The following is a 15,180-nucleotide window of genomic DNA, read 5'->3' on the forward strand; positions in this document are numbered from 1 at the left end:
TGCAAGTATTTTTGATACTATTGTAAATTGGCAGATCATCCTGCTCCCTAACCTGAAACCAACTTCAGCGCGGTCGTTGTTTTGTTGTTTTTTCAGTACTTTGGAAAGTGTCTGTTACGGACTTGATAACATAAAAACCACGTAGTAGGCTACATTGAGAGTTGCAGACAATCCAATGTATAAGTCTAGAAGTATTGAAAACAAATCAAAAACAAACTTTCTAACAACCCCGGGGAGTAGGCTAGAACAACGTTAGTTTGTTCATTGGGTTGTCAAATATGAATTCCTATCACGTTTTGGAACTGGTAGGAGAAGGTTCGTATGGGCGCGTTTACAAGGGAAGGAAAAGGTTTACTGGTCAGGTAAGTAGTTACTATATATAGTTAGTTAGTCTCTATAGTCGGTGAGTCATCGCGGCGGCATCATCAACAGTTCGTGTGTAGGCTACTATAGTGGGTTTTTTATTGATTATTTAATACTTTATTAACAGTTTGCAAACAGTACTGTACAGAGGTACGATTTTTATAATGATTGTTAAAAGCACAACCCAAAGGGGATTGTTTCCATTGTGGTCCTCCTGTCCAGGCTGTCCTGTGTAGCCAAACTATCCATACCTTGAAGACTCGGCACTAGGGAAATGTTAGCCGCAATTTGCAACTCTAGATATTTTTATATTGGGATGAATCTAGAGTTGCAATACCCTCCATTGACTCCCTACTCAATCCAATGCGTTTGCGATCTGCTTTTATTAAACGACGTTAAACTCACCAACATTGCAGCTGTAAGGCAAGCTTGAATTATCCTCTTTCAATCTGCCGAGCTTTTGTGTCATAAAAATCCACCGTAGACATGTTATGACCTACTTTCTGTCAAAGTAAGTATTGTTAAAAAGTAACATTATTTACAGTTATCTCCATCTATCTCTATAAGGTGGTGGCCCTGAAGTTTATTCCAATGGTGGGACGCACTGATAAGGAGCTCCACAATCTCAAGAGGGAGATTGAAATAATGAGGGGACTTAAGCATCCTAATATTGTGCAAATGTTTGACAGCTTTGAGACTGAAAGAGAGGTATGTTTATATCTATCATAATGTTCCCTCTGTTTTTTCTGTTTATTTGTTGTCAGTTACTTTTATTTTTACTTTAATTTAGATGCCATAAAACCACCCCAAAAACGTAAACAATAGCTTTCTACTTGATGACTTATATTCACTAGAGCGGTGCCCATGCAAGTTGGAAATGCATACATATCCCACCCAATTATTATGTCTGTGTCCCTTTTATGCACATATATTGTGTTCTTTGTCAGGTATGCCCAAATATGGAGTCTATGCAGATGTCAGAACAGGCCAGCTCCATATATGGAGATCTAGGGGTGATCACGTGTATCAATTGGCTAATTTGGGCCCTGTCCAGAGCCCGGGCATGCCCCACCCGGCTATGCAATACCCGTTGTACCCGTGTCAGAGTACCCGTTCCACCCATCTGTCTGTGTCCTTTTTATGCCCATATATGGAGATTTCTGTATCTGTCTCCCTGTGTCCCTTTATTCCTATATGGAGTTCTGTGTCAGGCATGCCCAAATATGGAGTGTTGTGATGCCAGAACAGGCCAGGTCCATTCCCAGGTCCATATGGAGCATGGGCAGCCCTGTCCACTGACCATCGCCTGGACAGAGGCCTTTTGTGGTGGTTCTGGACAACCGTGGGTCTGACCGACTCGACACAGGGCACTGCACTCCCTGTGGGGGTGTGGAACGCGTGTGTGGGGCGAACGGTTCTCGAGTTACGTGCATTACAGCTGTACACACGTACAGACAGACAGAGACGTGGTGCATTTATAGATAATACAACACTGATCACTATCCTGTATGTTTATTTGTTGCTAATAGGTTGTGGTTGTAACTGAATATGCAGAAGGGGACTTGTTCCATATTCTTGAGGATGATGGAAACCTACCAGAAAATCAAGTAATAATTTACATTACAAATAATACTGTTAAGGACTTTAGCCAAAACCATTATTTGATGTGTTTTCTTTTGTTCTAAATTACGCGAATTGTTCTCCTCTTCCAAGGTACATGAGATTGCCTGCCAGCTGGTCTCAGCTCTGTATTATTTACATTCACATAGAATTCTTCATCGTGACATGAAACCACAAAACATTCTTTTGGGAAAAGGTGGTGTGGTGAAACTGTGTGATTTTGGGTGAGTTAAAATGGGCAACACATTGTTTAAAAAAAATCAGCAATAAATGACAGACATTTTATCACATTTTTTATAAACATACTGTATTATCCTTTAGTTTTGCTAGAGCCATGAGTGTCTCCACATTGGTCCTGACATCTATCAAGGGAACACCACTGTACATGTCTCCTGAGCTGGTGGAGGAGAAGCCATATGACCATACTGCTGACCTGTGGTCTCTGGGCTGCATTCTCTATGAGCTCCACACGGGGGCGCCTCCGTTCTACACCAACTCCATCTTCCACCTTGTGCAGCTTATTGTGAGAGATGCAGTCAAATGGCCAGACACTATGAGCCAGAATTGCATGGTATGTATAGATACACACTGTCTATACGGTTTAATGTATAGTTAAGCAGTACCACAGCCTGTTTTCCTTTGTATCTGCTGCACAAAATATGTAACTGAGAGAAGAATAAGGTAATTCAAAAGGTTTTGTTATTCTTGTATACTTCCAACTGTTTGTTTATTTTTCTTTATTTGCTTTTGTAGAGTTTCCTGAAAGGCCTACTGACCAAAGACCCCCAGAAGAGGTTATCCTGGCCAGAACTACTGCATCATCCGTTTGTTGTTGATGGAGTTCTAGGTGAGGCTACATAGAGTTATAGTATAAATTTTGGTGTACAGTAGTTAATTTCATTTGGTTTATTTTTTAACTAATGACCATGTTCACATAGTATGGAGCATAGATTCATAAATAGACAGTAGGCTTATACAATACACAACAATATTCATACAATTGTTATGACTGCCTTTCACTTTAAAAGTGTGCTTGTTCCTTACCCCACGATGATGTGGGGCAGTTCTGTCGGACTGCAGTGCATTCAGCCCACTCACAGTCACACCCAGCCCAGACATGCAAGCACTCAAGCTCCAGCAAGTAGCTGAAAAGACAGCACCACTCTCTGGAGAGAGCAGGTTACTTCGCAAGGCCAGAGAACAGAGGGACAACGTTAAAAAAAGCAAACAGTTACATGTGAGATTGAAAGAGTCACCTTTTATGTTTATCTTACATGCAACATCAACCACATAGAAATCCACAAAAAAGCTGTAAACGGTTCTGTTTATACCATCTAGACAGACGCAAGAGCCACTTCAGTGCCAGCAAGAATATCTTCTGCAGCCAGCAAACCTCTTACAAACAACATCGCACCTACCGGTACTTCAAGTCAGTTGGATGAGAATACAGTCCAGATACCAGCCAGCCTGGGCCTGAAGTCAAAGAATAAAGCCAATGAGACATCACAAGAAAAGTACTTTATATATTAATATTTTTTACCCCTGTGTCAATCATCTAATGTGATCCTGGGCTCTACACACCCTCCACCAACTTAGTCTATTAAACAGAATATAAATCAAAATGCAATCACCTCACAGCACAGGGTTGTGTTTGTGATTCCACGCAGGGGTCAGATCAGCACAGACTATGATCGGGAGTTCCCCTCTGTGGAGGTCGGACCTCAGCTGTTGAGAAGGTGCATGGAGGACGGCCTAACTACCACGCACAGAAAGGTCAGCGTCTTCTGTCATAATAAACAATATTTTGTAGAAACGTTTATCTCAACCTTTTTAATTTCAAGGACCCTCAGTTTGACACGCATTAGGCCATGGCCGGAATTCATCTCAAACGTGTATACAAATACAACCAAATGTAGCCGCAATGGTCCATTTGGTTCCTAACTATCAATCAATAATATTTTTCTGTGTCATCTTAAAATAATAATAATGTTAAAAATCAAATATTGATGATTAAGTTGTGTGTGTAGTGATGTGCTACTACATAAATGCATGTAATCACTTATTCTTTTGTCAGGATATTGACAGTGAATTGGAGTGGGAAAAGTTGGTCGAAGATACAGACCCAAGTCATCAGTCTGAACCGCCAAACCTCCAAATCATTATTCCTCTATTGAAAATGAAGTTCAATACAGTTAAATACCAGGTACTGATGTTTGAGTTCAATTCAGCATTTGTATTTATTTTACCTTTTATTATGCCAGCAATATAATTTCTTTCTTTGTGATCAGCTGATAGATGGAGTTTTGGAGGGAGCATCACAGATTCATCAACCCCTGAAGATCTTACGCAACTTGATCCTGACCGCTGATGCTGAGAGCTCTTATCTTATTGGCTGTGAAGTTGGACTGCCCCAGCTCCTTTTTGATTTGGTCTATATTGCTGTTGAAAACCCAGTGTTTGTTGAGGTTACTACTCATGGGAATGGAAACATTAATTTTTGGATTGCTGGTTGAATTCATAGTAAGCAACACAGTGCTGATAACCTTGTTGCTTTGTCCTCTTTTGCTCGCTCAGCAACCCTGGAGTGTTACAGTGCTGGGAGAAATGATGGTAGTTCTCTTGACCTACTGGGAGAGGCATTGTGATTGGGTAGAAACAGAGAAAAGGTCTGGATTTTCTCTCCATGCTTCATCTAATCTTGTAATTCTTTGCTTTTATGAAATATAAATTTAAACATATTGATATTGCTTACAAACTCTTCTGTTACTGTAGATTGGAAGACTTCAACAAGCCCTTTATCAAAATTCTCAATCGACCAAAGCCCAACCCTTTGTTAGTAAGTACCCAGAGGTATTTAGTACCCTGACATTGACGTGTTAATACTGAAATATGTGTTGGTGAAAAAATACCCTGGCAGATGTCTGTGTGGGGACAGGAGTGTGGTTCAATATCAAAATGCATTGACTTGTCTTCCTCTTCCCTTGGCCGGCTCAGTTTATTATGGTAACTAGTACATTAGAAATCAGAAATTTATAATTCAAAGAAAAAACCCCACCACCGCAGAAGTTGGTTTCGAATCCACTGTGGTACATCCGACTTTGTCGAGCATATATGAACACAATTGGCCTGTGTTCAGAGGAGGGAAGCCGTACATGTATTCATACGGGCTGGGGCGACACCTGTCAGGGAGTGTTGTGCGGGAGGAGTAGAATGAAGGCTCCATGTCCTCCTGGTGAGTCAGTAGGATACAACAGTTGAACAGTGACAACACAGAGGAATGGGGAGGAATTGATTGACTTAATTACTAAATTGGGAAGAAAAAGGGGTAAAAAAAAAAAGAACCAAGTAACTTTGGATCCCAGGCTTTCCTTCTCACAGAGAAAGCATGGGGAATGTTGAATTTGATAGAAGGGGTTGGGGCTGCTGACAGCAAGGGCAGGAGCTATTCCATTGCGCCACATTTCTCTTCCAGTTTTGCTGATAGATAGTTTTAGTTTGCACCTAGTCAGAAAAAACATATAGATCCTGTAACCACTCAATCACAGTTCACAACCACAGTTTAGCCGCGCCCCATTCATTCTATTCAATATTTCAAATTACGTTTCACCAGACCGCTATTTGGAGTGGAGTGAGATTACCCCAAAGGAGACATAAGACCTGATCTGAGTCTTGTAACAGCTAGCCTCTGCCAATCATAGGCGGTCCCAAATTCGGCTTACCAACCAGCCTTGAACAATGAGAGTGGGATGTGTCTTAACTATATTAAGTTAATAACTAACGACTAATGACTTAATTTCTTCCAATGGTGCATAACTGCATATGTAGGTGAATTATGAGGTGTTCATACTGTGTGTTTGCTATCCCCCATATAGCCTCTGGCCGCCTCGGTTTTGTCCATGTTTACCCAACATGGTGTGTCTGTGGATGTTGCCATGGATAATCTAATTGCCCTGGTGCAGGACGTTCTCTGTGACTCACATACGGTAACCAATATGTTAATACTGTGCAGTGCAGTATGTGTAACAATAAATATGAGTATAAACGTTCAAGTAATGCAAGTCTGCCTGTTTCACCCCCCTCAGCCCCAACTTTCATTACCTCCAGGATGGGGACAGTGTGATGGCCTCCTGTCTTTGTTTCTGCATGCCCTCTCAGAGGTCAGACAGTAAGGCAGAACTGCTAACAACCATAACTATAAAGTCGATTTTAAACCTCTAAAGTCTCGTCCACTTCTCTTACATCAGCAGGAAAATGGCCCACTCTCTGCATCTATAGATTCAGAAACTCTGTTCAACATGTGGTGTAGAATTGGTTCTTCACTAGAAGAAACCTCATTCAACACTGAGTTCTGTTCAGCAAACGGTAAATCATAATATATGGAGTCTATTTGATTGAAAGCAACTACTGTATGTTAATGATTTCACATGATTTGACATTACTTTCATCCATTCTCATTTTTCATCAGGACTATATGTCTTCCTGTCTGCCATGCTGTCTGTCTTTACCAAGGATCCCCAGTCCTGTGTCCCTCTGTTTTCAGAGAGTGCATCAAAGTGCACGTACACCCTTAGCCATTTGCTTGACGCTGATTGGTTAGTGTTGACGTTTTTTCTCCTTTCTTTTGGTACTCTCTCTCACCTAGCCTACATATTCATCTGGGCCACCAGCCCTAAAGCAGAACGGTAACCATGTCTGTACAATGCTAAGAATAACCCCTCTTGTACCTTGCAGGATTCGTAAGTTGTCTAAAGGGACTCCTGGTTCACTTTGGGAGGATTTGAGCCCCAGCAGCTTTACAGTGTTGGGCTGCCACTTGCTGTGTTTTCCATTTGCCCTGGATCTGCCTTCGAAGACCATGGCCAGGATTCTCCAGTCGTATGATAGCTGTGGCATTGTTACAGGCCTACTGCAGGTTAATATTTTGTTCTGGTTTAGGGAACACTAGGACGCAACAGATGATTATTTGACTATTTCAACAGCCACACATCAGGGCCATAGTAATTGTCACTGTCTCGTGCCACAGAGAGTGTTGTTGTTTTTATGTCTGCTGTTTGATCTTTGATAACTTGACTGGGTGTGTTGTCTTTTGCACATGGGCAGGTGATCCAAACATTTCCTGTTGCCCTGCTAGAGCTGCCTCTTCGACTAATGGGCCGCCTGCTCCTGTGTGACCCTGGCCGCTCTGTTCCCCGTCTCAGTGCAGCTGCCGGGGCCTGTGGCTTCTTTTCTCGACCCATGGCGAACCAGGTGATTGCCTCCAGAGGGCAGGTCCCACCATCGAGAACAGCGAGCTCTCTGCTCTCTGCCTTGCTGGAGGCAGATGTGCTGTGGGACTCTGCTGTGGAGCTTCTAAACCTGTTGTCCCAAGTTGCCCGCTGCTCCCCAAGGCCTGCCAGCCTCCAGGTGCACCCGGAATCCACAGGGCTGCAGCAGGCCCTGTCTCATCCTCGTGAACGGATTCGGGCGGCCACCTGCAGCCTGCTAGGAAACATAAATCCATTCATTCCCACCACAGTGAAGGACACACCACCCACACTGCAGCCTGAAATGTTCAAAGCCATCATAGATCTTCTTCAAGATCCTTGTGTCCCTGTCCGCCGAATGGCCTGCAGGGCTGTTGGGAACTGGTTGGGATTGATCGGGCAGGTGGGCTTTAAACCGGGAAGGGCGAATCGAAAGGGCATTAACGCTACAGGGTGGAGCAAAAGGAATGACAACGGTAAAAATGTGCCCACATACATTGGTGCAGGGAGAGTTTTGTCTTCAATGCTGAAGCAAGGAACAGATGGAGACGACATGGAGAGTAGGTGGATAGAAGAGGCCAACAGGACCACAGCCAGGTTGACACCACTTATCACTGACCATGATGTCCTCACACGGCGCCATTGTTGCTCAGCACTGGGAAACCTGCTAAATATCCATGGAGGAGTGTCCCTGCTTTTGAAAGAAGACGTGCCCAGCCTACTTCTCACTGCTGCATGCACAGATGGCCATCATGCAGTGAGACAAGCGGCTATAGCAACCCTATGCATGTACAGCAGGGAGGATGCAATACGACAGGTGAACGGGACGTGTATTTCAATGTCTCCAACTATGCTTGGCTCCGTTTATATTTACTTTTTTGTTTTGTTTAACAAGCTATAAATAAAGATGGGTTATGCATGTTTTAATGCAAATTCTGGTTTTCATTAAAGATTCATTAATGCAGCTACATTAACGCTGTTAATGTAGCTGCATGCACGCATTCTGCATTTCCATGATGTCGACTTGATTTTGACTGTTGAATAAATGTATTCTATTAAGATATTCGTTCATTCAGGCATACAACATACATTTACACACTGGATTTTACAGTATATGACATAAAAATGTATCTCTCTCTTTCTCTTTCCCCTAATTTCAAGGTCCTGATGACCCTTGGTGCCCATAAGTCACTCCTCCAGGCCTCACATCATGCACCTCTACCACCTGACTATGGACAGCTCATTGCCCTGCTATAAATATCATGATATGACACCATTTATGATCTATATGTCACTAGATGAGACCCGAAGTGTATTCTTTTGGGAGGTGTTGCCCCTTTTTTCTGTTTGATGTGTAAACCTGACTTTTATAGGGCTTGCCCAAATCAATCTTCATACACAATTATTTTTTGTTCAATTATTTAGGCATTTCCATTAAGAAACATGACATTTCTTGGGCCTAAATATATCTGTTCTGTTACATTAAATTGCTATATTTCTTTGTTCAGGTTATGGACCAGTTCTCTTTTTCTAAATAAAATTGTTGTGTCCATAAAAGCAAGACAAATAATTGGCCTAATCAAGAATCCATAGAAAGTATTTTTCATTGTTAAAATCGTATGTCCGTTTTTATCGTTGCAACTAAACTGAGATTATCCTTATTTGCGCAACAATAAATACTTGCGGAATGAACGGTGAGTAAACCAATCAATTTCTTGCTACCAACGGAAAACTATCTTGGGCCTCTTGTTAATTTCCCCCGATAGTGTTTAGACACAGGGCCTAAATTATACGGAGAACCGTGAAACTCCGCATCGGCATTGGGCGCATCCTGCTTAGGCCAGATTTAACAAAGGACGTGGATTTAATAAATATGAATATAATTATATGTAGGCCTAATAAAGCTATTTGGGGTAGCCTACAGAGTTAGTTTTATCGGAAAAATTCAAGTTCGTTCAATAGTGTGTATTTCTGCATGCATGCGAGTCTATGCCGGCTGTGTAAATGCACGCAAATGCTAGACTTTACTTTCTATTCCAATTCCAAACATATGCGCACACACAGTAGGCTAATATAGCTACTTATAATAAAGGTTTGTTGATGAATAATCACGTTTATCATCGCTAACACTGACCGATAAAGCTCTTAAAAAAACAAAGATATCTGAATTTAGATGGACACAATCACTTTATTTGTAAAAACGTATGAACACAACGAAAATGAAAAATAAAATCAATAGGCTAATTTGCTTTAAATTTTGTATAAATTAGATAATCATTAAAGATTTCCAATATAAACTCAGTTTACTACGGGAACCGCAATTCCTATTAAGTTATAGGCTATACCCATACAAAAGGATCATAATAATCAACATGAATGAAAGTTCATATTACCATATGACCCTAAATATTAGATGGGAACAATTAAACAGAAACACGCATTTGGTTATTTCCTTGGAGTGGCCAGTTTACCAAAACAAACTGCAACAAAATAAAGACAAAATAATTCACTTCACAAATCGAATTTTAAGTTATTTTCAAGTCAGTTTTCTACAAAGAAAATGCTACCAAGCTCCTCTCAACATACAAAGTTGTTATAAATTAGTGCCAGCCATATAAAACGTATTGCCTACACAAGCGATCAAAGAGTCAAAATCCTACATTTTCTACAGAGAGGGAAACCCAGATGTATTGTGGGTGTGCTACTGCACATGTATGCAGGTGTATGACTGACTGCTTTATAGAAACTTACTCATATAGCTGTGCATATAACTAAAACCTTCTGTCAAATCTTTACCATGTAAAGACTGGAATAATCAAGCCCAATCTTCCATTGTGAATGATCAATAATCACACGTAGGAGTATGGGGATACATTACATAACCTGAGCTGCAAAACATATTGTATTGCAATTCTCAAATGAGAAAAGTCTACAGCATGGTGAAAGATGTTTTCACATTCATGGCAGTTTGCATCATATTACATTTCACTTTTTTTTGTCTTTAGTCACAATAAATAAAGCAATAGAGAAAGAAAATATACTAATATTCACTTGATGAAAAATAATAGATGGCCTGGTTTTATTTAAAATAAACTACAAATGATAGTTTCATAAGAAATATTATAAAACCATAGGCTACTATATGGTTGTCCACTTGGTAAAGTAAAATGTTCTTGTGCAGCAAAACCAAAGTGTATTTTCCTCAAAGTGTATGATCATTGATTCCCATTTAGAATTGAATAAGCTATTTAAAATGAAAGACTTCCATAACACACCAGAGGAAGTGTTGATAGTATAATATCAAGTATTGATAATAGATAGAAAGTATTGATAGTAGATATAACATATTGATAGTATAAAGTATTGATAATAGATAGAATGTTTGATTATGTTGAATTTCTTGCCAAGTTTGAGTTTCAAAAGTTATTTTTACTGTGTATGAGATGATTTTGTTCACCATAATATAGGTAAAATACGTATAATGCTTCGAATTATTCAAAACCACGACCATATTAGTTCCTTCTCAAGCGACAGTCAAAATAATTCTAGAAAAATAATCTTTTCTAAAATGTGCATTCAAAACAATCAACGATTTCACCTCTAGTCAAACATAAATTTGATTGCATCAATTATTTTAAATGGGTAATATTTACAAATAGATTTTGAAAATACAAATATGTTTTCCGTTCTATTGCTGACATCAACTCCAATGTAAGGCCGTCAAATAATTTAAACCTGCATAATAAATATTAGCTCACTAGAAATTAAGCTGATCTCAGTTAGACCCATTCAACTTGTAATCCATTCAAAATGATTGTCATTTAAATGTTACATCACAGTGCAGACTCAATGGGTTCGATTTCAATATTGCAAAAGTAGTGGAAGCATTGAATAGGTTTTGGACTTAGATTGTAAAAAAGGGGAGGGGGAAAGACATTAGCAAAACATGCAATAACCCCACACACCATAACAAAAAAAATCACAAACATTCAATTGTGGATATTCCAACTAAACAAAAAAATCTTTACAGTTTCCCTGTTATGTCCACTTTAAATCTACTTGCACAAGTTTGGCGTTATGCATTGGTGTCCTGCTTGAGCCTTTGGCTACGGGCCTTGTAAACTTCAATCAGTAGGTCTTTCACATATTGGATCTCGCGTTCTACCGATTCTGCCTTGTCCCGAAGCTCCCGGTTCCGCCCCTCAAGACCATGCAGCTGTTCCTCTAGGATATCTAGCTCCGCCCTTTTCCGCTGGCGATACCTACATTGACATGAAACAGTAGGAAAAATGACAATTTAGGTTATTTGTTAGTGCAATCATATTATTTTTCATATTAATCATCTTTTCAGACAGCTAGCGTTAACGCTAAAGCCCAAGTTATACTTGGTTGCGCAAGTTGCACGCAAGCCGCAATGCGTTATGCCTGATTTATACTTAGTTGCGTGGCGCAACTAAGTATAAATCAGGCATAACCCCTAACCCTACAAAAAAAAAGAAGGAAAACCAAAGTGAACACACAGTATTAAATCAGGCATAACAGACCTAAACATACCTGTGGGCGGCTGTTTTGTTCTGATCCCGCTTCTTCTGCTTGCGCTCGCCGCCGCCGCCTTCTACTGGAATGATGTCCAATTCGTATTTCACAGAGCAGTGGTCCTCCTTCAGTACACATGCCTGTCTGTGGCTTGGAGACCCTAAGTTAAGACCCTCCCTAGCCATTAAAAGACACTCTGTGCCCTGATCATCAAGATAGCTACAGTGTAGATCATTTTGATGTCCTATCTGTAAACCTTCTGCTTTCACCTGTTCATTGATGTTCTCCAAGAAGCTATGATAGGCCTCAGACTGTGGTATTGTTTGAAGGTAACAGCCATCGCTACTTTGGCTTTTCCATGGAATGGTGGCTTTACTCACCTCCATGCTTGTTTTGACATTACTCAGCGCCTCACTGATGCCAGCACTTCCACTGGTTTCCCTCACACCATACATCAACTGATCCTCTTTCTTATGTGTAACATCTAGCGATCCACCAAAACCAAATCCACCACTAACAAGCTTTCCACCACCTACCATCTCTTGATTGAAACAGCAATTCTTGTCTTTGGGTACAACGGCACATCTAATCTCCACTGCACTTCCCACACAGTAACCTTTCCCTACCATCCGTTCATCTTCTGCACAGCTGTAACTACCACTTAGGGTCACCGCAGAGGTACCTGAGTTATTGCCTTTGGAACTCCATATATTACTCTCATAGCCATCACCCAACCTCATCCCATCAGGAACTCTTTTGCGACCACACCCATTTGGGCGACCAAAATTGTATGGCGTGTGTCTCTGAATTTTGGATCGACCCATGGGCCCACCACAAATGCTCAGCAGGTCCAGTTCCCCGGTTGCCAAGGTAACAAGAAGGGGGCTGGATTCCGGTTGGTTGGAAGTAGAGTATGCCGCATACGGTAACTGGCAAAACGGCTGGGGCCCCGCTGGAATTGGACCCTTGTCACATTTTCCCAACTTTAGCCCTTTCTCTGGCAGGGGTTCGGAGAGGAAGTAGTCTTCCAGCTGAGCAAGCTCTTCTTGTAGTAGAGAGGTCATAACCTCCAAGTCAGAGGGCACCTGGATATCACTCTGTAGGGGTGAAGGGGGAAGGGAGGCATTGGCGGGAGAGGGAGGGGAGGGAGGGGTTGGGAGGTAGGAGGAAAAATCCACTTCTTCTGTCATCCAGTCAGTGAGACCATCACCTATTGAGGAAAAGAGATAGAAATGTCTAAATAAACAATTTAACATAGGCAAGCAAAACATCAAGAAACCCCCAACCAAACCAAACCAAAAAAGGTCATAGAAATGTTCACTGAAGCACAGTCATGCAAAATTGCAGGTATCGTCGTTCATGTTATACAGCGGCATCGGTCTTAGCGACAAATAGTGGGTGGCTCGAAGGATATTTTTTTCAAAAAAGTTGAGCGATATTAATCAGTTAGACTAGACATAGCTAGTTTATTACTCACAGTTCGGGGAGAACGAATGTGCTGCAGTGCCGTGCCCACCTGAAATGGGGAAAAATAAAAAAGCGTATTCTCTGCAACTCACCAATTAAGTGCTGACTCTCCTCTGACACCTCCCCCCTGCACCCCTGTGATTGGCTGTGGTTAGCCTGTGGGTGAGAGAGAGCGAGGGGGTCTGCCTGGCAGACACGAATTGTCTTCCAAAGAGGAACTGATGTTGCCATCATTTTGTCTATTGGTCTTTTGATTCAGTCCACGTCCAAGCATATGATGTGAGCAAGCAAGGTCTGACAAATGAGCCACAGAGAGCAGGGCTGGGTAAGCATAATGAAACCTAGAAGGTAAACAGAGAGTGAGGATGTTAGAAAATGTGAGCATGTGAAATGAGTACATGAAGTATGAAGTTCACTGTGGTGATGGCAGGTTGTAAATCACAGCATGGTGCGACCAATACGTTTCTGAGCCTCACTTGGCTCGACTTTGAGCGGCTAGTGCAATGCTTTTGGCCAGTGATCTAAAATGGATATCACCTTGAAGTGATCCCCACAGATGCCCCATATGAAGAAACCCTTCCTTTAAGTAAAACTTAAGACTTCCAGGCATTACATTTAACATCTTTGCAGAGTCCAACAGTGGAATATCTTTCCTTTTTTTTTTAAACATATAGGCTAATGAAATAATACAATATCAAACAAATACGCAAACAAGTAAGTCAACCATCAGAATGTGTAGAGTGGGGGAGAGAGAATGATGAATGACCCATGTAGTGCTGAATAACCACAAAGCAAATGCACTCCACCCCTTCAAACCACGTGGGACTAGTGACGTTGTCATGGGATCAGCTGTTGACAAGATGAACCAGACTTTCTTGTTTTCTGTAACGCCTAAATCTGACTAATCAGAATCAGATCATGTCGAGACTCGATTACCTTCTTAAAATCTTTCAAATGAATAATTATGATAGAGGCGCAAGGCTGCGCAACAAGGTGACATTTGATTCAAACAAAGCACTGAAAATACAGACTGCCCTTGAATGTTCAATCTTATTAGGTTTATTGTTGTTTATTGTTGCATACTACGTGCACCATTATCACGACCAACATTAGGCTAAATGCCCATACAATCACACAAAAGGCACCTATCAAACCAAGCCTGTCCAACTGAGCACATCTGCAACAAAGCAATAACAACACCAAAGCCCATACACCACAAAGCAAAGTTTTAGCATACGTGCTTTTTGCTGAATCTATGTAAAGTCACAAGTTGTGAGTCCTACTTACTCCATTCTTGCGGAAAATGTAGAGAACTTGGTGCGTTGCTTAAGCAAAGCACGACTTCTTGTCACGTCCAACTTCTTCAAAAAATTAAAAAGCCATATTATGCACGGGATATCCGGCACTTCACAGAGGTAGTAGTGTTGTTGCTTTGTTGTGATCGACTTGATAACTGAGAGAGACTCTTCAGACAGAGAGAGAGAGCATCAGTTCACTCACACCTAGCAACCGACTGCGTCACAGGGACACAACATGCTGGATGGAGATTACTCCGCCCCACTCCTCCAAAAGGCTCAGCCTACATTTCATAGACAAGACCATAGTAGTGGGGTGATGATTCCATTTCCTATGATGTCCTACGGCTGCGAGGTATATGTTGCTAAAATAAAATGTAATATCCACTGTCTGTCTGCTCCTGATTCACGAGAGCATAATGCTTTAATGTAAACACACAATTGTCAACCTGGCATGAATTTAAAGTCACGCGTGGTTGTGTTATTATAGCAGAGTTTAACTCTGAAAGGAGGGAACTATTTGATTCTTTCTATCAACGTGGAAGCACACCGATCTGTGCTCTAGTAGTACAGAGGACGCGGTGTTTTGCTGTTGCAGCTTAGTTGCATCAGTGTTCCGGGCAGACAGCGATTGGGTGGCTGCACGGATGGCGTCG

At 41.4% G+C, this 15,180-nt stretch overlaps 2 protein-coding genes across 2 annotated transcripts; one reads left to right on the top strand and one right to left on the bottom strand.

Annotated features, from left to right (window-relative positions):
• Positions 1-162: 162 nt before the first annotated feature.
• On the top strand, positions 163-9,040 carry stk36 (serine/threonine kinase 36 (fused homolog, Drosophila)). Its single transcript, XM_083759170.1, has 19 exons — positions 163-362; positions 931-1,071; positions 1,893-1,970; positions 2,077-2,207; positions 2,305-2,554; positions 2,737-2,830; positions 3,048-3,220; positions 3,580-3,756; positions 4,058-4,186; positions 4,272-4,448; positions 4,558-4,649; positions 4,756-4,819; positions 5,856-5,966; positions 6,066-6,140; positions 6,228-6,345; positions 6,449-6,575; positions 6,715-6,895; positions 7,084-8,043; positions 8,388-9,040. The coding sequence occupies exons 1-19, from the start codon at positions 279-281 to the stop codon at positions 8,481-8,483; spliced, it is 3,258 nt and encodes a 1,085-aa protein (XP_083615296.1). The 5' UTR covers positions 163-278; the 3' UTR covers positions 8,484-9,040.
• A 190-nt stretch (positions 9,041-9,230) lies between these two features.
• On the bottom strand, positions 9,231-14,741 carry atf5a (activating transcription factor 5a). The gene is made up of 4 exons (XM_083774953.1): positions 14,517-14,741; positions 13,322-13,570; positions 11,781-12,972; positions 9,231-11,488 (listed from the first exon to the last, which is right to left on the bottom strand). Exons 2-4 carry the CDS (start codon positions 13,461-13,463, stop codon positions 11,302-11,304), a joined length of 1,521 nt encoding a protein of 506 aa, XP_083631079.1. The 5' UTR covers positions 13,464-13,570; positions 14,517-14,741; the 3' UTR covers positions 9,231-11,301.
• Positions 14,742-15,180: the final 439 nt, after the last annotated feature.

This window comes from Protomyctophum parallelum, assembly GCF_964188405.1.
Source record: "Protomyctophum parallelum genome assembly, chromosome: 1".
In the NCBI taxonomy this organism is placed as follows: Eukaryota; Metazoa; Chordata; class Actinopteri; order Myctophiformes; family Myctophidae; genus Protomyctophum; species Protomyctophum parallelum.